This window comes from Strongylocentrotus purpuratus, unplaced genomic scaffold (assembly GCF_000002235.5).
Source record: "Strongylocentrotus purpuratus isolate Spur 01 unplaced genomic scaffold, Spur_5.0 spur5_scaffold_2, whole genome shotgun sequence".
NCBI classification, from domain to species: Eukaryota; Metazoa; Echinodermata; class Echinoidea; order Camarodonta; family Strongylocentrotidae; genus Strongylocentrotus; species Strongylocentrotus purpuratus.
In genome coordinates, this window is record NW_022145605.1 from 3,246,511 (window position 1) to 3,268,557 (window position 22,047).

The 22,047-nt window shown below is 39.9% G+C and overlaps 1 protein-coding gene across 1 annotated transcript in view; it reads right to left on the minus strand.

Moving 5' to 3' along the window:
- The window catches only part of LOC105441117 (autism susceptibility gene 2 protein-like), an 88,178-nt gene extending 66,925 nt beyond the window's left edge, over nucleotides 1-21,253 (minus strand). Inside the window, exons 1-4 of the mRNA XM_030992521.1 lie at nucleotides 21,196-21,253; nucleotides 20,619-20,805; nucleotides 19,760-19,784; nucleotides 10,532-10,583 (exon numbers count right to left, since the gene is read on the minus strand). Coding sequence (XP_030848381.1) covers nucleotides 10,532-10,583; nucleotides 19,760-19,784; nucleotides 20,619-20,805; nucleotides 21,196-21,253 — 322 coding nt within the window. The remainder of the gene's footprint in view (nucleotides 1-10,531; nucleotides 10,584-19,759; nucleotides 19,785-20,618; nucleotides 20,806-21,195) is intronic.
- Between the last annotated feature and the right edge of the window lie 794 nt (nucleotides 21,254-22,047).

The window sequence follows — 22,047 nt, forward strand, 5'->3', positions numbered from 1 at the left end:
GTAAAGCTACGCTAAGCCCCCATCCATACCAAGTGAGACTATCCCCTAATCCAGATAATCGCCGCTGTTGGCTGTCGCTAATAAAAAGGTGTCATCACTCAGACAAATGAGTAGGTCTGCTGGATTACCCTAGCTTCTGATCCCTCTCACTCAAAGCCTCCCAGAGGTTCAGCCTCCGCTTCTACGATATCGTCATGGCAACCAGTGCACTTCATCTTGAGGGGGCGATGGCAGGAGATGGTGGAGAAAACTTGTCAGCTTGGAGAGGTTAATAAGCACTTCAGATGACACAGAAATTATGAAATAGAAATCCTTCCAAAGATGGGTGCTTGAAAAAAAGCTGTTGAGTAGAGCACAACATCTGTCAAAATCTTGAATACCCATTTCTGAAACAAGACTTCAGGCTCTTCACAAATTCATAACTGAATTAATCAAGTCCAAAGTACTGATCTATGTTTTATTTCTCTAAAACAAAAAAGCCACATCCATTTCATAGAAAGCCCAGAATACTCATTGAAAACAAGAAGAGTGGGTCATTTTTAATTTATTGATTATCTTGGTTTATAACCACAACAGCACTTATTGAATGGCATTTTACCCATGAAAAGGGGCTGCACACTGCAAGAAATAAGAGACAGTGGAAACGGAGAAGGCAGTGAGGACAATGCTATGGATGACTCCTCTGTGCTTTATATGAGAAGTCTACCAACAAGCTCAGGGGAAGATGACTTAGCATTAGGGGTCTAGATCCTTCTTGGGAAATGTGATGGAGTCTAGAGATTGAAGTCCATGATTATGACATGAGGATGGTAAAAGAGAAGAGGAAGAAAGAAGAAAATGCAAATTAGGAGGAGGAGGAGGAGGAGGAGGAGGAGGAGGAGGAGAAGAAGGAGGATTAGGAGGAAGAGGAGGAGGAGGAGGAGAAGGAGGATTAGGAGGAGGAGGAGGAGAAGGAGGATTAGGAGGATTAGGAGGAAGAGGAGGAGCAGGAGGAGCAGGAGGAGCAGGAGGAGCAGGAGGAGGGGAGGAGGAGGAGGAGGAGGAGGAGGAGGAGGAGGAGAGAGGAGGAGGAGGAGGAGGAGGAGGAGGAGGAGGAGGAGAAGGAAAAAGAGGAGAAGGAGGAGGAGGAGCAGATTGGTCAAGAGAAAAAGAGAGACTTTATAATTAAGGAAGTATACAGTCAAATAGGACCTACATCAGAGAGGGTATAAAAAACAAAAGATGAAGGGGAACAAAGGAAGAAGGTCATGAATAGATAAAAAGGAAGTAAGAAGTAGAATTGGAGACTTCATCATTGTCAACACTAATGATATAAGGAAGCATCCTTTCACATCACATCCATGCCAGGAGATTATCAGCAAATGTATCTCTCTTGCAAAATTCCCGGATTTAATTTGAAATGCGCCCAGATTGCCAAGGAAACGGCCCTCTCAAATCCCATCCCAATCTGTGACAGCTGATTGCCCAGAAAGAAGCAAGTCATGCATAATCACGCTAGTCCACTGACTCTCCAGGTTGAAGGGGGCAACATATACAGGTTTTTATATAGCGCAGCTTGTTCAACAGGGTGTTTGAGAAGTTATCAGCCATATTAATGTCAAGTTTTGATTTGAAGACTCATTGCTCAGCCTCCAACTATAATTGGGGCTCATGTCTGAAGCCTTAACAAGCTCCCTAAGGACCTTGGTTCACAATGAAGCTTCCTCCAAGTGGATAAAGTCGATTGAAAATGATTTTTGTTTGCAGTCTTGTCATAATTTGGAAATAAAACAGTTAAATTCAAGATTATTGCTCAAGATGACACAAGAACAAGCTCCCCTCCTCCTCTCTCCCTTCTCCTCTCCTTCTCTCCCTTCTCCCCTCCTCTACTATTCCTCCCCTCCCTCCACTCCCTCTCTCACCTCTCCTTCTCCCCTCCCCTCTTCCTCCTCCTCCTTTCTCTCCTTCCCCTCTTCTCCCCTACTTCTCCTCCTCTCCGACCCATCCCCAAGGATCTCTACAGCCGATAGCATCTGAGGCATCTGATTTCTCACAGGGAACTGAGATTTTGATCTTCGGGAAATGGCAAAAACAACTTTACAATACACCTTATCAAGGGATGCATTTAACACGAAAACAACGCACCACTTTCAATTGTGGTTGTAAATGCGGGCCTTTCACATAAGAGAAAAATCATTTAAAGAAATGTAAAATCTTGAAAGGTACAAAAACAAGAACAGAGTGTAAAGGGCATGCAAGAAGAAATTTCTATAATCCCTTAAAGTCTCAATTGCACATGCACCCTAATTTTCTTTATTGCAAATATGTTTTTATACATCTCCTGTATGAAAGAATATATTCCCTCATCAACAACTAAGAAAATGAATGTTTATCAAATTTTCTGTACAGAGCGAATTGGCCAGGAGCTCGCAAGACACGTCAAAGTGTTGCCACTTTTTGTTTCCCTGATGAAACCTTCAAAAATTAATAACTTTCCAATTTTTAATCGGCTATTGCTTACACTAAATTGTTTCTCTTTTATTTCCTGCTTTTATTAATACCCATTAATTATCAAAGTGGACTTTAACAGATATCATTTTAAGAGATTTCAAAATAACAAACTAAATAATAACTAATGAGAAATAGTATATTTTCAACTGCTAAATATTATTCCAAACCTAATACATAAACCCTCAAATACTTTTAGGAAGTATAATCAAAATCAAGCAGCAACAGAGTTATTTCTGTCACGATTGTTGATTTTTTTTTCCTTTAGCAATTGTTGAATAATATACCTCCATTTGACAAAGTTGAAGAGCATTAAAAGACATTTCAGTCTAATGGAGGATTTTATTCCAAATCCCAGATATTTGACACAAGAAGATGGGAGGATATGCTAATTGATGCTTCAGCTAATGAAAAAGCTCATCTCAAAGCCTCAATGGGAATTATTTGTAGGCTCCAAAAAAGCAAGAAGTAGTCTCAAGACTATGCACTTTGAGAGAAACTAGCTTTTAAAAAAATATGATTTGTTTGTTTATCATGAAGTAGTCTGGTGGTATGAATCAAGAAAATGTATTCAAACTAAAAATCAAAAAATCAAAAACTTGCTGCAAATCACATATTCTGATGCTAGACATACTAGCTTTCTTTTTCTTATCTTCGCTGATTAATCAGCTATTAAATAGATTCTACCAAATACAATTAGCAGATCGTACTTATTTTAAGTACTCAATTCCAATATAAATATACTTGATCAAATTTTACTAGTCCATACACTGCATAAGATAAAAGCAAGTATTAATGCACAATAGTAGCATGTTGTCACCTTGTTGTCTAAATGTCCATTAACAAATTATATCTCAAAGAAACTAACAAACAACAAACATTCACACAAAAAACAACAAAAGGAAATGGGCGGGGGGGGGGGGAAGAAGTGGGAAGGAAGAGAAATGAATTAGTCAATTTAACTTGACCTTAAAAAGCAAGTACTAAAAAGTCCAGTTCATGGGATGGTAGCCAATGCGTAGTAGATTGACCACTAACTATCCGAATGACCTGATAATGAGTAAAACCACGACTCTGTCATATCCAACCATTGTACAAAAAAAAGTGATACAACATCATGATTTCCTGGTTATATGAGAGGCAGACGAGAAAACCACAAACATGATTTGATAAAGGGTGATCACGCAACCAACCAACGCAAACTAAGCGGGTGAAAAAAATACATCAATGTCTCGGAAACGAACTAGAGAATAAGCTTGCCATGGCGACCGAGCTAAAGCGCTCATCCTCCAATATCTATGCTAATTGCTGGAAACCTGGGGTAAGCTATAGCCTCAAGAGCCTGCTGCTTTTAATCCCCTCCCCTTATCCCTCCTTAATCTAGAGAGATATTACTCCAGCATCCTTCCTTCCCCATGCCAACCAACCGTTCAATTTGCTGGTAAATCCTCGCTTTGAGGCAGACTCCAAACATGCATTAACAACTGAAAGGGGATCTAGTTCTTTGAAAATGAAGGATGTAATCTTTTTTTATATTCCATTTTCCGATCCATTATCAGGCTGAGTGACTATTTCTGGGTCAGCTATGCCGTAACTGATGTTTAGTGTAGCCTCATGCAAACCAATCTTAGATCATCATCATTTTCCCCCTACTCTCGGTTGATTTTGTGGTCAATTTTGAAGGGAAAATAGGGCATGTGTTTTTCTTTATTTTTCTGTATCCAGAGCAGTATACCTACTTATGTACATAACTATCATCCGTGTAAAGCGCTTACAGACATCGTAGATATTAACTCAGAATGTTATCATCATCATTGGGAAGAGCTGAGTATAATGGGGGAGGGGTGTGCTAGATCCTAGCAGCAACAAATCATTTGCTATACCATTTTTTTCTTTTTCTTTCCAAATAACTGGAGTTTTTTATTCTTCTTCTTCTATGTTTTTTTACAATACATGTAATGGGTAGAGTTTTCACATTTTCAATCATATGCTTATTAGAAGTAGACCTGCCTGACAAGCTGTTGTTATATTAGCATTGACCTATATGTATTTAGTTCCTGTTGTGGAGAAAAATTAAATGCTATAAAAAGTGTAACATTTCAAAAGAGTTCCTTCCAATATTTCATTTCTAATGTGTTTTCTCTTAAGAAACAAACCACTGTGCTTCCATCAGAGGGAGAAAAGATATTAAGCAGATGGTTCAGCAAAGCACATTGCTAATTCATATCCCCCTTCTTTACATTCAAAGAAAAGTTAATGTGGGAATTAGGAGAGAAAATGCACGCAAGATAGATTTTGGTTATTTACAATGCCTTGTGTCTGGTGCATGCACTACTGGAGGGCCCATTCAAAAGAGACAACTTTGATCTCTTTTTTTTTTGGGGGGGAGGGCCTCGCTCAACATAAGCTGCTCACAATCCACACATTACAGGGGGAACAATGGGGATATGATGCTGATAAATATGATGCGCCACTGCACCACACACAAGCTAAGGCTAACCACAAACATGCTTAGAGGGGGATTAAAGGAATATATCAGATTATATGATGATGGATGTGGAGCAATCCCTTCATAATTGAAAGAGCTAGCAGGAGTCCACAGCACAGGGCTGGTAGGATTTACTAATCAAACTGGGCTAATACAGCATTACTATTCCTATGGCATATATAGCTGCGGTATCTGTGACTAACATTAAGATTTATATATATGACCAACATTTGAGGATAAGTAACACACAAAACAATAGTGGTTTGCAGCAAATGTGGTATTCATGGTAATTCATAATGAAATACCAATCCACATAAAAAACACATATTGATTTTTTTTTTTTTTTTTTTTTTTAGGGGGGGGGGGGGAGGGGGTTATTTTTTGTTTACCAACAGCAATACAGTAATACAGATTGGATAGCAGGTCTTAGATTTTTTCTTTGAAAATGCAAAAGAAGCAATATGCAATTTTATACCATCTAGGCCTCAATGTGACAGAGATAAATGATGAGTTGAAATCCAGAAGGGTATTAATTCTTCTGTTCTAAAAACATTGCTAATGCCCTTCTGGCTCTCAGTAGACTAATACTAAGCTTGATAAATATCAATTAAAGCTTAATATCTAACATAATTATGAATATGCATTTAGATGGACGGTCCAATTTACAATGGGATTGGATGGATAAGTATGGATTAGTAAGGATAAGCATAGAACTGCTTCAAAGTAATCCCTCAACCCAAATCAACAAGTTTGGAATATGCGATCTTATTTACTTGCAGAAAATCAAAAATACCTATCATTCCCTACAGGCCTTGCCAATTAAGGAACGAGCCTTAAGAGATCCTTCACTGAAAATAAGCCTTCACTAAGGAAAGATTAACTGTGCCAATCACTGCCTAATTTGATGCAAAATTGAGAGTTAAATGAAGTCCTAGAAAGTAGCAATTCAGATCATCTTATTGCTCCATCATTACCGCAGGGCTTGAAGTTTCTACAATCACAGCAGATATCTTTTCCGTCTTCGGGCGAATGCATTGTTAGAAGGGATTTTTTTGTGAGCGTTCCTCTGTGGATTTCAAAAGCCATTTCTTTTCTTTCTTGGCAGCTTTTAAAGGAGTTGCAGTGGAAACATTAAAGGGAGTTCTTTATGTTGAATAGACTGGGAAAATGGCTGGAATCTTTGTTATGTTTCCTGCCCAGGCTGTACTAGAATGAACAGCTCTCTGGATATGTTTACAGGGTAAGTGTAAAATCAAAAGGCAAGCTTGTTGACACACAGCGTTGCAATAATCAAGGGAGAAGCCAGCAGCAAACATAGTACATTCAGCTGTATCCCTATGATGGAATTTCAACACAAACTGGAAGGAAAAGTGGGGTACAAAAATGATGAATACCCCTACTCAACCCCTCTGCACTTGCCTATTTCTGGTGATGTCATTCTCCTTACATCTTTCTCTTCCTTACTTTTAATTCTCTTCCTTGTATTGGGGGGGGGGGGTAGGACTACTCAATATGTTTGCCCATTAATGAAGGATAATTAGCAGATAGTCGTTTTGAAATAGATGTTCTTCCTTTTATAAAGCTCCATTTCTTGTTTCCTAAACCATCAAACCCTGCATGTTATGACAAATAACTATCATTTAATTCTTCTCTATATGCGGTGTTCACAGCATCCTCCTTCCCCCTCCCTTCTCAGTCTCCGGGCCTCCTTTTATCCCCCCTTCTCTCAAACACACTTTCCCTTTCACCACGTTTGCCTACTCATATTTTCCATCTCTCTTTCTTTCTCCATCATCTCTCAAAATCTCAGTTATTCAAAGCTTCCTAGCCTGTTGGGCCCACCCACTGATTTTTCTGATTTGCTCCATCATGTCCAATTTGCCAGAAAAATGACTCAAATTTCGGGGTCAAAGGAGGTAATTTGGGGGCAATTTTCTCTGCAGTTTATTCCACACCAATCACCTCATTTCCCATTTCTTATTTTGCCAGAATTCTCTTTCTACAGTTTTCCCCAAACTATTGCCCTCTGTGATCTACTACTCTACCTAAATGTTAGATATATTCACCCAACATCTGCAGACAATCATGGACATTCAAAGTTGATAATAAAGAAGTTTTACAAGCCAATTACGACTCAAATCATTCTCATACTTCACTTAATGGCTAGTCATAAACAGGTTTTTATGGATGTGATTACAAAAATGGATTTGAAAGATTGGACTGGTATGAAATTCTTTCTCTAAAATGTCATAAAAAGAAAAGTGCAAGTTTCAGTTGAGAATCAAAGGCCAATTTTGGAAAATTCATTCGTTATTGATTTAAGCATAACAGTTTTAACCAGAATCATATACAAGCCTTTAACTATGAATTACTGTAATTTTTGAAAATGTAATGGAAAGACCACCTTTAACATATCCAAACAATTACATTGTCATCACCACCTTGGCTTATCATCAACCACACAGAAGGGCGTTAACCCTTTCAAGTCAGGAATTGTTTTTAGGGCTAAATTGATCACATACTGTTCGTCAATTTGGCAACAGTAATTTTTTTCTTTTAGTGCTACATAGTTAAAACAATATATATGCAATGTCTCTGAAAATAAGAATGCTGTCAAAAATTAAACAAAAAATGGCAAATTTTGGTAGAAAAACAATGATTTTGAATATCTCAACATGTTGCCAATTGGGGATTTTAAAGCTTTCTGGCATCTCACGTAATTTAGTCATAAAATAAATATTGATAGTGTGTGGAGAAATTTTTCCAATTTTTACTAATGCATACAGCACATTATAGGGCTCTGAATCAAACAATTACAATGCCACACCAAAAAATGTGGAATGATAGTTGCAAAGGGGTTATTACATCTATGAGTCAATGCCCTTCTTGCTCTTAGCCGATGAAATATGACTCATCCATCACAAGATCAACATCTTTACATCATCATGATCTGGAAAAGTAGAGAAACATAACAGAAATTTAACTATAATTCTGTAAATATTATGACCATCAGAGTGACAAAGAATGACCACAGCTGCCCACCTTGCCATCAAGATAGTTCAGAAAGCATCAATACCCGAGAAAGGATACCTGCAAAATCGTCAGGAAAATCCTTGAAAAGCCATCTCTTCCATTACTTTACTGAAAGAGAAGCGGGATGACAATCCTCCCGTTTCCTTGGCAACGCCTTGCTGATGCACTCTTTGGTTTGTCCTCCTTGTGGTGTGGCTGATAGATGCCTTATCTCCTGGAGCAAGCAAGCAACCAGGCATTCTGACAAGATAATGCAGCCCTAATCTTCCTTGAAGCACTCACAGAGTCCCTGGCCTTGCCTTGGAAGCCTATGATGATCATGAAGATGGGATTGCCCTGACTGGAGTGCTATCCCCATCGCTGACTTTCTTCACGTCCTCTTCACCGGCTTACTTTACGGTAACGGAAACATCTTTATCTCCCTCACCAATCTTCCATTTGCGGTGTTTTTTCCCTTCCGCGTCCTCGTTTCAAATGCCTTCCAGGAAGATCGAGATGCGAGCTAGCTTTGCTGGCTGCCGAGGAGGTAAACTATCATCCTACATCATCAGTCAAATCACTAGCAGCTTCGCGTTACTTCATTTTTGTCATAATCACCTCAAGCATCTTAGCTCCCAATAATGCCCTATTCCTTACAGAAATGAGAAATGGCAAGTGACAAATTTTGAATACACAAATGGCATTAGTGCGCTCTTGGAGGCTTCATGTGTCAACTTGTCCATTTTACTAATGCATTTTTTCCCCCTCTCAACCTTTTCCCAACTAGCTCTTAATATTGTGCAAAGAAATTTACCCTAATTTTTTTTTTCTTCAAATAAAACGATTGATCACTATTTTCTCTTTTGCCTACCAAATCCTTGTATCATTTTATCTAAAAAATCTGTCACCGCATGACATTATTTAATTTTCTTCCTCGTTCCTTTGGTTCAATTTTACCTTCCCCCTATTCAATCCCATTTCTTTTACTCCTCCTCAATCCATTAACCCCATCTTTTTTGTTCTTTCTTCAAATTTGTCACCTCTAGTTAACATTTTCCTCTCTACTACCATTATTACCACTGCCCACCCTTCTTCTGTCATATCATCTTGTCCCTTGACCCCCCCCCCCCCTTGCCATTGAGCACAGTTAGGTTGGTGTCATGAGAGTAACGCTGCTAGGCCCAACAGAGGCCTTATCACATCAGATCGATGCGTCTCGCTAGATATTAATCTAAGTGTATCTTACTATTCCTCTCATTTCACCTCGATCCCTGTTGCCATTTTGAGGATTACAATCTCAAGCCGATGCTGCGGAGTGACGTCTCCGTGGCTACCAACACCCCCTAGGCTTCTGCATTATGCCTTATCTTGCGACCATCTTCCATCATTTTCTCAGCGGGCTAAAAAGTATCTCCTTCCATTTTTCATTCACTCCGCACTCTGGGGGAGCCGGGCATAAATTGTCACATTATGAATTCATCATGGCGGCCAACAATCATCAGAGAGCGTCTGCTCAAGCTAATGCTAACACACTCCCATCCATCCACACACTCTACATGTTGCTTCTAACAATCCTCATCTTAAGATGTCTGACTATACAACAAGACCCTGAAGTGCTCCGTTATGATTGATAACAAGAGTAATACAAAACCATTTATTTCTAAATCATAGAATAAAAGAAATAAATCATTTGAAGAGCAATTATCACCTTAATGAAATGGTCTCGATTTTCATTACCACCTCCAACCTGAAGTACTTTTAATTTTGGTTGAAGTAGGGAGAAGTTGCTGACAAATGACTCTATTACAGTATAATTCATCATAATGCATCGCAACCATTCACACACCATCCATCTTATCACCTACTGTTAAAGAGCACTTCATCATAATTGATGTTGTTTTATCCATAAAGAGTGTCGCATAGAATTACAAATTGCCAATTGAAAGATGAAATGCAATCATTATTCACTCAGGCCACTTTCATTTCCTAAAAATACAATCTGCTTTGTTTCTCATACACCACTCAATACTTGGCCATCATTACTAGTATCGTTCATCCCTTTTTAAATATAATACTGAGCACTGGTCAAGAAATAGATTATTGGGGGGGGGGGATCTTTCAGTTATTCTGTGTGGTTGGATTATGAAGTATATGAAAACAAAGTGTGTATGATGAAGTTTGAAATTACTATTATATAACTAAACTGACTAGAATCACACACAATGAGAACACTTCACACAGACTTGGGTACACTGGACTAAAGAAACGTATAGCACCAGGATATGGTCCAACGTTGCTATTTTTTAGTTGTATAAGAAGAAATATAGAGGATTTGAAGAGTTCTCCTTGTTATGGGACATTGTTTCTATAATATATTGTGTCCTAATGGGTGTGAAACTGTGAACACAATGAGAAAGCTTACAAGATACTTTTCATCTTTAACAGAACTCAGCCTCTTTAGAATGGAAGATGAAGGGTGAACAAAACTATAGGTAACCCGAGAGCAGGCCATGAGAAGAAAAATTAAAAAGAAGACGGACTTACTTCTGTTTATTGCATTAGCCGTTGTGAACAGATCGGATCCAGTTTCAGAAGCCTGTAGTCAAAAATAAAAATTGAGAACATTATAAAAAATAAAAAAATGAGAACAATATATTAGTCATCTTGGAATAACTGAAGCAATCTTATTTCAAGCAGAAAATTCTGAATTCTTTCAATAAGTTTAGTAATGACTAATGACACATTTCATACCTCCACACATACATACACACACCATACATGTTGGTATTTCAACTTATGTTTCACTATTCACCCAGGAGTATAAGGAAATGCACACCTGGGGCCCGTTTCACAAAACTTATTATCTATACCAAATGCTAGATTTCTATGACAAATTTGCTCTTAGCCAATCAGATGCCATGATTTCAGTAGCTTGTAACAGTAGCTTGTAACTTGTTATTGATATCAAGTTTTGTGAAACACCACCCAGATATCCTCACATGTACAGGTTTGGTCACACACAATTGGTCGACGTTATCATGAACTGACAAACCCATAGTGTAATATATATATGGATTCGTCAGTTCAGCAATGAATTGCCCAAAATGAATTTGTTTGTCTTCAATGCTGATTGAATTACATGTAGCTAGTTCAATGTGGTTTTCATCTGGTTTACATTTTCATAAACTATGAAAGACAAATGTTTGTTCAGCAGCAACATACACAGTAATCAAATACATAAACATCCATTCATTTAAACCAGATTCATGCTCAATAACGGTGAATAACAATGGTACTTCTTATTTCTGAATATAAAAGAAACATTCTGAATCTGAATCTGAATGTGATCCCCCCTCCCCCCCCCCAAAAAAAAAAAAAATCTTGCTTCCAATCAGATGAGGAATTGAATGAACCGATTTCTTGTCACAGACTACAACCTTGAAGGTATGGAAACTCTTTGTCCATCTTCAATAGGAAATAACTATGATGGATTGTCAGATGGTCGAGTATTAGATGACAGGAAATACACAAAATAAGGTCTTTCTTCTTATTTTCTTTCATCTCCAAAGGAAAGTGTATGAGTTTCGTGTAAGAGGATGAGCAAAAGTGCATAAACCCCTAACATTGGTGATGTAGAGTCCGGTCACCAAGTTTGCCAATAACTATCTTTCAAGTGGGGAAAAAACCAGGTTTTTGTTTGCCGATTTTGACAGAGCGTCCATCACGGGTGATCAAGTTTCAGCCATCTTAGAGATCTCTGCAAACTTGGCAGGAATAACAATTTTTCATCATTTCCAGTTTGCTTGGTCTGCCGGTGGGTGGAGTTGACCTACTGTCATAATTGATGATGTTAATCTCCCTGAGTCAAGATGACTAATATAGGAAAACATGGAAGTTGGTAACAATCCAGGAATTATAACAACATATGATCATAGTCCTCAAAATGGCAACAATGTCCGCACAGCTAAAATTTTCAGATATCTTACTATTTGTGTAATCCTACCGGGACATGCTCATGAAGGAAAAATGTAAATTACATTACTTTATAGGAAAGATCATAGACCTACCACCAGAAAGATAACTACCTTTAGCCAATATGCACTAATACAAATCATCTCAATGTCATATGTGACAAATGAGGGAAGAAAAAGCAAACAAACATTGTTGTAATTCCTCAGTCTGGTTTGAAGGCATCCGCAGGGAGAGGGCAGAGAAAGCCAGAGACATGTCATTTGTTCACTTTGTTGAAATTGGATCACGATTATAGGTATTAACCACTATTGACAATCGGAATCTCTGTTCTTCAGCCAACTTCTAGGGGGAATTACGCGAGCACGCTGCTGTAGGTGATTTTCGCGCACAGTTGTCCGTCTGTCCCCCCTTGCGAAAGAAACAAGCCCCGCTCATGCCAATGGCAAGACAAATAAACTTGCTGGGATGAACACTCAGGCAACGCTACCATATTCTCTATCATCAGACAACTTGGACACCGAGACACATTCAAAAGGGTATCACAAACTACTTCAATTACTCATTTTCTCTGTTGGAGAAGAGACGCTACCATTCAGTAAACTCGTCGGAATGATGAGTATGAGGATTAGTTAAAGAAGAGAAATAGGCTTACTTGTCAGCGGCCCAGGATAGAAAGGGTTTGGGTCGGTGAAACTAGTCACTGCTACGTCTGGAGCTAGGGTTCGTATCAAGGTAATTCAGTTTGTCAGATAGCCAAGTCTGGGCAATTGGGATTTATTACGAATCAAATTGAATTAAAGACCCTTCTAAATCAAAACTGCAGATAGGGTGGCTAGGAGGTATTTATTACGCTGTATAGGACGCTGTATAGGACATGTCTCTCCTCATTATGGAGTAATGAATGAGTAGGAGGGAAAACAGGGGCACACTAAATCTCTTTCATTAACGAGGGGGTAAACAGACTTAACATGGAGTGAGGGACACAACAAAGAGTGCAATGAAGAGGGTTGCAGAGGAAGACAAACTCATAAATGGAAAAACAAATTGTACATTTTGGCAGAGAATTTTGCAGGGTCCTTTAAAGGTCAAATCATATGTAGATGATGACAGAACATGGGACATACCATAATACATTTGAAGACTGGATACACAAATAAAAGGTGTTTTAAGAAAAGGTGATATTTAATAGACGAGAACTGCAGTGAAGTAGAAGCATTGGTTGTATAGACACGGGAGGAAACTAAAACAGTTTGGGTTTGTCCATAAATCAAATCGAAAACGAAAGTGAGCCTACTTATGATCAAGCCTGATCATCTAAATTATCAAGGCTTCTCCAGTGCATATTTGCATATCAAAAGATAAGTTTGAACCCACTTGAATTCAAGGATTCAAGTCTAAGTTGCGGTATTTGCTTGCGACCACTCATGGCTGCTAATGTTACATTGGTCTACGAATAATGGCCATAATTACCAAATTAGTGTTTGAAATACGCCAACGCCCTATTAATTCCATGATTACTTCACCACCACGTCATCCCCTTTTCACATGACTTCATACTGCCAAGGTTAGCCATTGTTCATCTAAAGGTGAATGCACTTTACCATCACTTTGGGATAATGAACTAATATATCAACACAAATCTGATGTAATCTCCTTTGATGTCAATAAATAATGTGCTCTAATTGGGAAGCCAAGGTTTTAATTAGAAATACATACTCCTGTCAGGCGTTATCCATTGATTGACTGTTACAATCGATGGCACGGTAGAAGTACCTGTACTATTGTTCCGAGAGTGACAAGAGAAGAGAGAGATAGAGCTGATATCAGGTCACCATACACCTTCAGCAAAGACAGACTGGAAGGCAAAGAAAGAAAGACAACGGAAATGGAGTTGGCGTGCTTGTCTCCACACCTGAACAAGGCTTTTCTGCCTGGCACGGCCGAAGCTCCCAAACAAATATACTCTCCCCACTTGGCTTGTTTGCACATCGCACTCGCCAGGCAAAACAAATCTTCACTCACTTGACAGACTTGAGGCACAGAACAATCTTCATCTCTTTATTCCGGGCGGATTGAAAGAGAGAGAGAGAGAGAGAAGGGAAGAGAAGGGGAGGTATAAAATGATTGCAACTGATACCATTCCTTGAATACCCCTGTCTAAATTTTCATTTCTTCCTCTCTTTGCTTTGCTTTCTTGCCTCTCTGTTTGCCCGACGGACGCAACGCCCCGAACGAACGCTGGATGGTCACGTCAGAAGTTAAGGTTTTATATTTATAGAGCGCCATATTACCCCTGCATGCGGTAATATAATCCAATTCAATAAAATTGGAAACATATTGGCAGTCCAGAGATATGAGATTGCGGGTATCCCACCTAATGGCAGGTCCGCATTACTTGAGGGGATAACACCACGGCCGACTTGATTTGAAAAATGTAAGGGCAAACACGAAAGCGGGTCTTTCGCAAATCTTATCCAGACGAATATCAACTCCTCGAATGGCCAGTAAGTCAAGTTTCTTTGGGTCTCCATCCCACCTGATCAGATCCTGGTATTTCTGATTTAATACTGCCGAAAGAAAACTTATTGTCACATCAAATAGAGCCCCTACTCTAGAATAAATACCACAAATTCAATCAGAGATGTCAAGAGACATTTGCTTCAATTCCAATCGCTGCCAAATTCCGACACCAATTTCGAGACAGAAGTCGTCAATGCTATTGTAACGGGTAATATCCCTCCCTCTATTGGAAGGTGAAAAGTAATACTCTCGCCGTTAGATTTTTTTCTCTTGTTCTCTCTCTTTCGACAATTTGCTGGATTTCCATCGGGCAAAATGTGTTTATTTGGGCGATATTGGGGAAGATTGGATTCTGAAGTTCATAGCTCTCTTCAAAGATTTCACCCGAAATTGAAGTTTATTGTCTGTGAGAAATGTTGAGGATATTACATTGCAAGACGGTGAGAAAGAAATATCAGTTTAACTCACGCCCCTGATAGAAAATTGATGGACACAGCGAGAAATGGAAATGGAGATGGAGTGCATGAGAAACTATTTGCAGACTCACTTTCTATATGGATGAATTTGGAATTGAACATTCTTTGTGACACTTTCCAGAAATCAATTTAAGTGCATTTGCTTGGGGAGGGGTGCTTGGGGAGAAGGAGGAGAGAACATTGCTCAACATTTTCAGCAAAAAGATTTCAACGGAATGTGGGATTCCTCTTGTATCAAAATTGCGGGAAATAAAAAGTACAAGTGGGAAAAGTGAAACATAGTTGAAGTACCAGGAGTTCAAGTTGAAGGACTAAAAGTAGAAAGGGAAGAAGGATTTTAAATTGAAGTGGTTTAAAGGAAGTACTTCAAATGAATAGACACAGAAGTGATTACTGTGGAATAAAGGTTTTAAATTAAAATCAAGGTAAAAACAAAGGGAGTTACAAGGTTTCATTATCACATTATGCTTTCTTCATTACACTGTCACTGCTGTACAAAGTTTGAATCCTCTTTTATTTAAAGGAAAGAGTTTTTTTCCTTTAAATTCAAAAGAATTTCATTATTGGTGCAGTCAGATATCATGGAGGGTTCTGCAAAATTGTGCTACAAAATGTGATTTCTGATACATTTACAACTTGCCGCATCAGATGCATCAGACGCATTAAAACATGTCAGACAAAGCATGCCAATTAGAATATATACAACAATGCACAAGTTCATATATCATAAAAATTGTTAAGCCCAAAATGCTATTCAATGTGGTTATCTCGGCCAAATACTGCAACGCTATCCTGCTCATAACTCAACCAACTAAACAAGCACACCAGATTGTAAAGGGTTGTAAAATGTAATACTATCACGAAATGTGGCGAGAGATTTGACAGGCATAATTCAAGCTGCCAAGTAGTTAGAGAGAGAGAGAAAGAAAGAAAGAAAGAAAGAAAGAAGAAAAAAAAGAGGGAGAGTGAGATGAAAGCAGCGATGATGGGTAAGAAGATCACTTGCAGGTCCGGGTATTATGTCGGACTGTTTATCCTGGTTCAAGATGTGGCATTCAAGTAATTAAGATATGGGTCAGCCGGGTCCATGCGAGGAGAGAGAGAGGGGAGACCTGAGGAAAGATCCGTCGCACGCCTGACGATGATGATGATGGTGGACGGTGCACGTGGGCTATGGCTGATGAATGTTGGTCATAAATCAAAAACGCATTAGTACGTCTAACCAAAACACAAATGATCATACTGGGATGCTAGCCGATGTAAATTAGATTTTAAAGTACTGTGTCAACACCACTATCCCGGTGGAGGTAGTCTTCATTAGATCCAAGGATTTGTGGAAGTGAGGGGAGAGGGGAGGGGGGGGGGGGGGTGTCCTTCTTTGGAAAGACAGAGGATGTATGCATGAGAGCAATGCAAAATAATGCTGAATGTAACACTGCTAATGGAGTAGGGCGAGATGAAGATGAGATGGTGATGAAAAAGATGATGATGAAGATGATGATGGCGATGGTGATTACCGGTATGCTAACAATATGGAGCAAGGCATGGTTCATCGCCATAGATACGGAGTACATCCCAACACCCCTACTCCACATTCGTGTGAGACTGATTAGCCCACCCGACATCTGGCTGACGATTTTGACGCCCTACTGCACCATCTCCCACAAACTGTGAGTGAATTCAACAACGAGGGGGCCCTCTGATCACGCACGAGAGGTTCCTCGCACAAGTTCATCCCGCGCTTCTCGATTGATCACCGGATGCAGGATTGCATTCTCCCTCCTGACACTAATAATCCACGGCTACGCAACATTTGCCCCAGAATGGATGATGAGACTGAGAAATGTGGCAGACGCGGAGACGAGAATACTTTGCGGGGCTGAATCACGGAAAGGGGTCTCTTGTGTCCGTTCTTAGGCTCTCGTCTGTTGCCGTGATTAATGAGCCCTGGCATGAGAGCAGTACTTAACTTCTCAATAATCAAGCGTAACTAACACTTGTAGGTGCATGCCAGTCTCTCCGGGGAGAGTGCATTATGTAGCCTTTTTTAAGGGGGGGGGGGGGGTCATAACTCTTTCTATTTGCACACCTCTCCTCTCGCTACTTATGGGGCCTCCCAATTGCGCTCTCCATTGTGGCACTTTTATCCTTGAAACACTCAAAGTATAATTAGCATCAGCAATTAGGTAGGCACTAGACGTTGCAATAGCCAGCATATGGTGCAATTAATGGGTCACATTTGGGTGGATATTCTCATAGCATGGCATGCTCATGTATAGGAATAAAAAACTGGTGTTTATAACAAAGAGATTGAAGAATTTAGAACTGATTTTCCTTCAGATGACCTCCCCACCCCCCTGGGAAATCAAGTACAGAAGTATGGGAGGTGGATATGTTTGAGAATAGAAAGAAAAAACAACAGCCATGTAGTATCCATCCAATTTTTAATTTCCGTTCTACCAATGTGAAGCCAAAAATAATAAAAACATCCTGATTTCAAATTCAATACAACAAATTGAAGCGGGCTCATGGTATAATCCCCGTGCTTTCTCTCTGTGAATCAAGACCAATCTATTCCAAATAAAATGCAATCCAAAGAAATAAACTCTTGTATGCATATATTCCTTTTACTCTAGTCCCATGCATAGACTTAAATGTCAAGTATGGTAGTGAAATACAGCAAGGGGATGTCATTAGGCTACCTACTCTAAAACCACACTTATCCAGCCGGATTAAATACAAAGTCCCACAAAGAGTTAGCGTGCACTTACGGGCTAACTGAATTGATCTGTCCTTATTTTGCCTTCTCATGAATCCTTGCCGCCGACTCATCAAAATACGTCTTCAATTTTAAACATGGCTAGGGAGAGGAAGAAGTGGAGGGGGGGGGGGGGGGGGGTGGTAGCATTCTGAAGTGCATGTAGATGGTATACCAATAAGAGGACTTTCTCTATAGAAATTTTGTTTCAAATTTGATATCATATCTAAATCAAACCTTGATATTTTCTATGATTTTTATTGATAAACACAAACTGATTGACCCTTCTTTTCCCTAAACTGTTGTAATTTAATTGCACAATTAAAAATTTCAGAGGTATCATCATATTACTTCATTTTCAGGAAAGGTGAATGTACTGATGTATAAAGACAAAAACAAAACAATCTTTTTTTTAGGGGGGGGGATTTGTTACAAATTTTATCTTCTTGTCAACAAAGGTCAACAAAGGTCAACAAAGTGACTCACTAAAAATCAATAAGGCATAAGAGTACACTACAGGCAAGAGAAATATCATCTTGAGCAATAACAAAAATGCCAACACATATTTTGTTTCTGTGCAAAAAAGAATCTTTTCATATGAAGCCTGAGATAATTAAAGTGGGAAATACCTAAATACAGCTTCAGTATCTTGTGAAAGGACAATTAATCATTGGGACAGCAGCTTTTTTCCTGATGTGAACGCTTCCGGCACTGTTCCAGCAGTAGACTAAACAGAGAGCCTTGTTAATACAGTAGGATTACAGATCTGGGAATATAGAGGAAAGATGAGCTTCTACAGGTGCACTCGTAATGGGGTCCATGAAATACCTGACCAGTATATGCCTATAGATGGCCGCGAACTGGGTCATATTGTAAACCTACATGTATGAATGTACTCGCAAATGTGTGGGCTGTTTGGTTAAGCGTTGATTCCTCTCTCATTATTGTGCATATTCTCATTATTTCTCCTCCTATTTTTGTAGCCTCCTCGTATAAACCACTGCTACTGCTACTAATTCTACTTCTACTATGTCTATGATGGTGACTACCATAACTATGAATACTGTTACTAACCCTTAATCCTGCTGCCGATGCTGCTACTGGCATTGCTATACCACTGTTAGTAGAATAGATACTGCTACTACTAATTAGTACTTCTACTCCTGCTATTATTCTTGTAACAGCATTCTACTCCAATAATCAGGGAATAATTTTCCTGGTATCGCATCGCAATTTGCTATGCATTTTTGCATGACTGCTATACATAATATCTTTTGTGTAGCAGTTTTCTTCCATAGAAATGTACAGAATTTCACTTGAAATATTTATCCATCAGCTGAAATTGCTAATCAAAAAATTTGAGGAAAATTATTCCCTGAATAATGATGATGATTTACAAACAATGATTTAAGGATGAAATAGTTACTGAGAGGTTGATAATAAGGCCTACTTCTAAAAACAAATCATGAACAACACAATATCCCCCAACACAATATATATATATGAACAAATACTCAATATTCACTGTATCCGTGAGACTGCTTTCAAATCCTTTCTCCTTCAAGAGATTGCACAAAGTGAAACCAGGAACACAAAAGAAAAGCCTTACAAAGCCTCACATTGCCCTACATCAATCAGCTTTGTGAAGTACTATGATGTTTGATAATTTCCTATCAAAACCTACACATACAAAGCATTCTCAGATACACTCATAATACAGGCTTCTGCTGTTAATACATATACGCTGATAGAATGTTAACTGCAAGGTAGTTTGTTTGGTGAAAAGTTCATATTTTTAAGCTCTTTAAGAACACAAGTTTGAATGCCATGTTGTTGATCAGATTATTGCCTGCTGTAAGCTACTACCGCTTGACTTTAAGTCCCACGTTATTTTTTAATTCCAAATTAACAATGAGAGCAAAATCCACTCAAATCTCCCACATACAGAGCCAATATCCATCAATGATCATCAGCATTAAAGAAATAATTAATCAGTTCAACATGAGCAGAGAACAATCAGACGAAAGATGATGAAAGCAAACGTACTTTACCAATAATAGTTCTTGGTTGACTGGCTTAAACCGGGTATGAGCGCATCACAGAATGTATAGATAGAATAATCCTGCTTGTATTGAAGGGTTATAATCCTGTTAGTATTCACTGAGTACGATCCAATGATTACAGAAAGTAAACACCAGAAGAATTACATCCAACAAAATGCACTAATAGTACTGATCCTGGTATATGGTATTTATAAGCACAGTCCTGAATTGTACTCGTCAATATGAACACTGGCTGAACCTATAATCCCAGGCTAGCGCTAGCGCACACAGCACAGTTAGGAAGATCTTCCATGTACACAATCAATGAAACAGTATCCTTGATTAGAAAAAGTCAATCTATTAGCAGATTACAATATTTCCAAATTCAGAGTGAACAGTTTCACACAATGAAGGAGAAAGTGACTGAGTGGCTGGCTTGAATAAAATATGGCTACTCGTTTGTTGTCGACAGTTATGGTACTGAGTATAGAGCAGGCATCACACAGCTCAGCTCGTGCATGTGCTCCTGTGGGGAGCGACCGGGTAGAGTGATGTGTGTGGCTTGGCTAACCTGAAACCTGCAGGCAAGCAAGCTGCTTCACTCTCTCTCTCTCTCTCTCTCTGTCTCTCCAGCTCTCTTTACAATGACTGCTGAGTGATGGCAATGCCGGTTCCAATGCTACACTGCCATCACCTCACAACAATAAATGTCACACGTTGTTGTCGGTATCAAGCAGCCTCTCACAGCAAGCTGCTGATGACAATGAGAATGGCTATGACAATGATGGTGGAGAGGTTATGAGGCTATGGCTGGCTAGCTGGCTGGCAGGCCGGCGGGAGGCATGCTGAGGGGGTGTCCTAGCTATCCAGTAGCAGCTTGCTCGTCACAAGACTGGTCTTTGGATAGCTCTCTAGCTAGAAGGCTGGCTGGCTTGCTGGCTTGCTGGGTGGGTGGCTGGTCAGGGGCACGCAGGCAGGCCCTGCTAACTAACGTATACGTGTGCAATGAACAGTCAACGAGTGCTGGCTGTATTGTTAACGCCGGCTGAGCTGCAAGTGAGTGAGGATAGAAGCAGGGAGACTGCATGCGTGCGTGTGTGCTTACACAGACACACTTCAGAAAGGAGGTATTGAATGTGTGTGAAGGGGCTGATGTACTGGTCGGGAGAGAAAGAGGAGGAGAAGGCGAAAGAGAAAGAGAGCGCGCACAAGAGTAAAACCCCCCGGGGAGGAAACAAAACCCCGGCCAGTAATTCGATTGGGACTGCCGACGTGAAAATGCCGGAGAGAGTCTTGGGCATAATATCACACGGCTTTGGTTGTGGCTCTCCAAAGGTACTTAGGCACAAAGATGGGGTTTTTATTCCAGTGGCTATCCTTTCTGCTAGAAACACATGGCAGGGATGAGGAGGCGAGCAAGAGGCTTAAAGTGCGAATAACCTGCTGCGAGGATCAATGGACGCAATGCGCCTGCCGACAGCCGCACCACCAGATCCATCCCGCCCGCACGATGGCTGAAACCACAGGCTCCCCTCTCCCTATGCTCCACTTAATACATCCCCTCTTCCACTCTACGTCTTGATTCCTTCCTTCTGAACGGATTAATCGTGTCAACACCCACTGAATGGAAATGACTTGGGGCATTATTTTTTCATTGCCTAATCATCAGACTCCATTTGATTGCGGCCCATAAAATAAACAAACTCTGGGGCAATAGGGGCGAGCGAGAGACTGGCTGCTGCTGCTCAAACTGACGGCAACAAGACGAGTTAGGCGCTGTGGGTCGAAACAAGGACATTGGTCCCTAAAGTACTCCCGCTTATTCAAAGCAAAAGAAACATCATCAACAGACTCACCCGGTTTTTACCCTCCAGTGCAATAGGCTTTTTCCCCCCTTTTCTCTTTTATTTAAGCTGCGCCGGACTCATAACCAAATCATAGTCAGTCAATTATCAATACAATTCCTGCCTGACACATTTGGCATTTTTCACGCTGAATTAGTCCCGACAGGGGCACCCTGCAATAACAACACTGCCCCCACGCTCTCCTTGTTTAGACAGAGCTCTGGTTTGCTACATGGCAAATTACATTTGAGTGCGCGCTAGACTGGTTCCGATTATGACCCCGAGCGATAGCCGGCTTGCGAATCATCGCAACATATCCCTCCCTAACGGGCACGCCGAGGCAAAACATAACTCAAGAGACGAAATACACAACAAACACATACTGAATATAAGGGGTAAGGGGCTAACCGTTTTGATGAAACCACTCTGCAGATGTATAGAGCGAAAA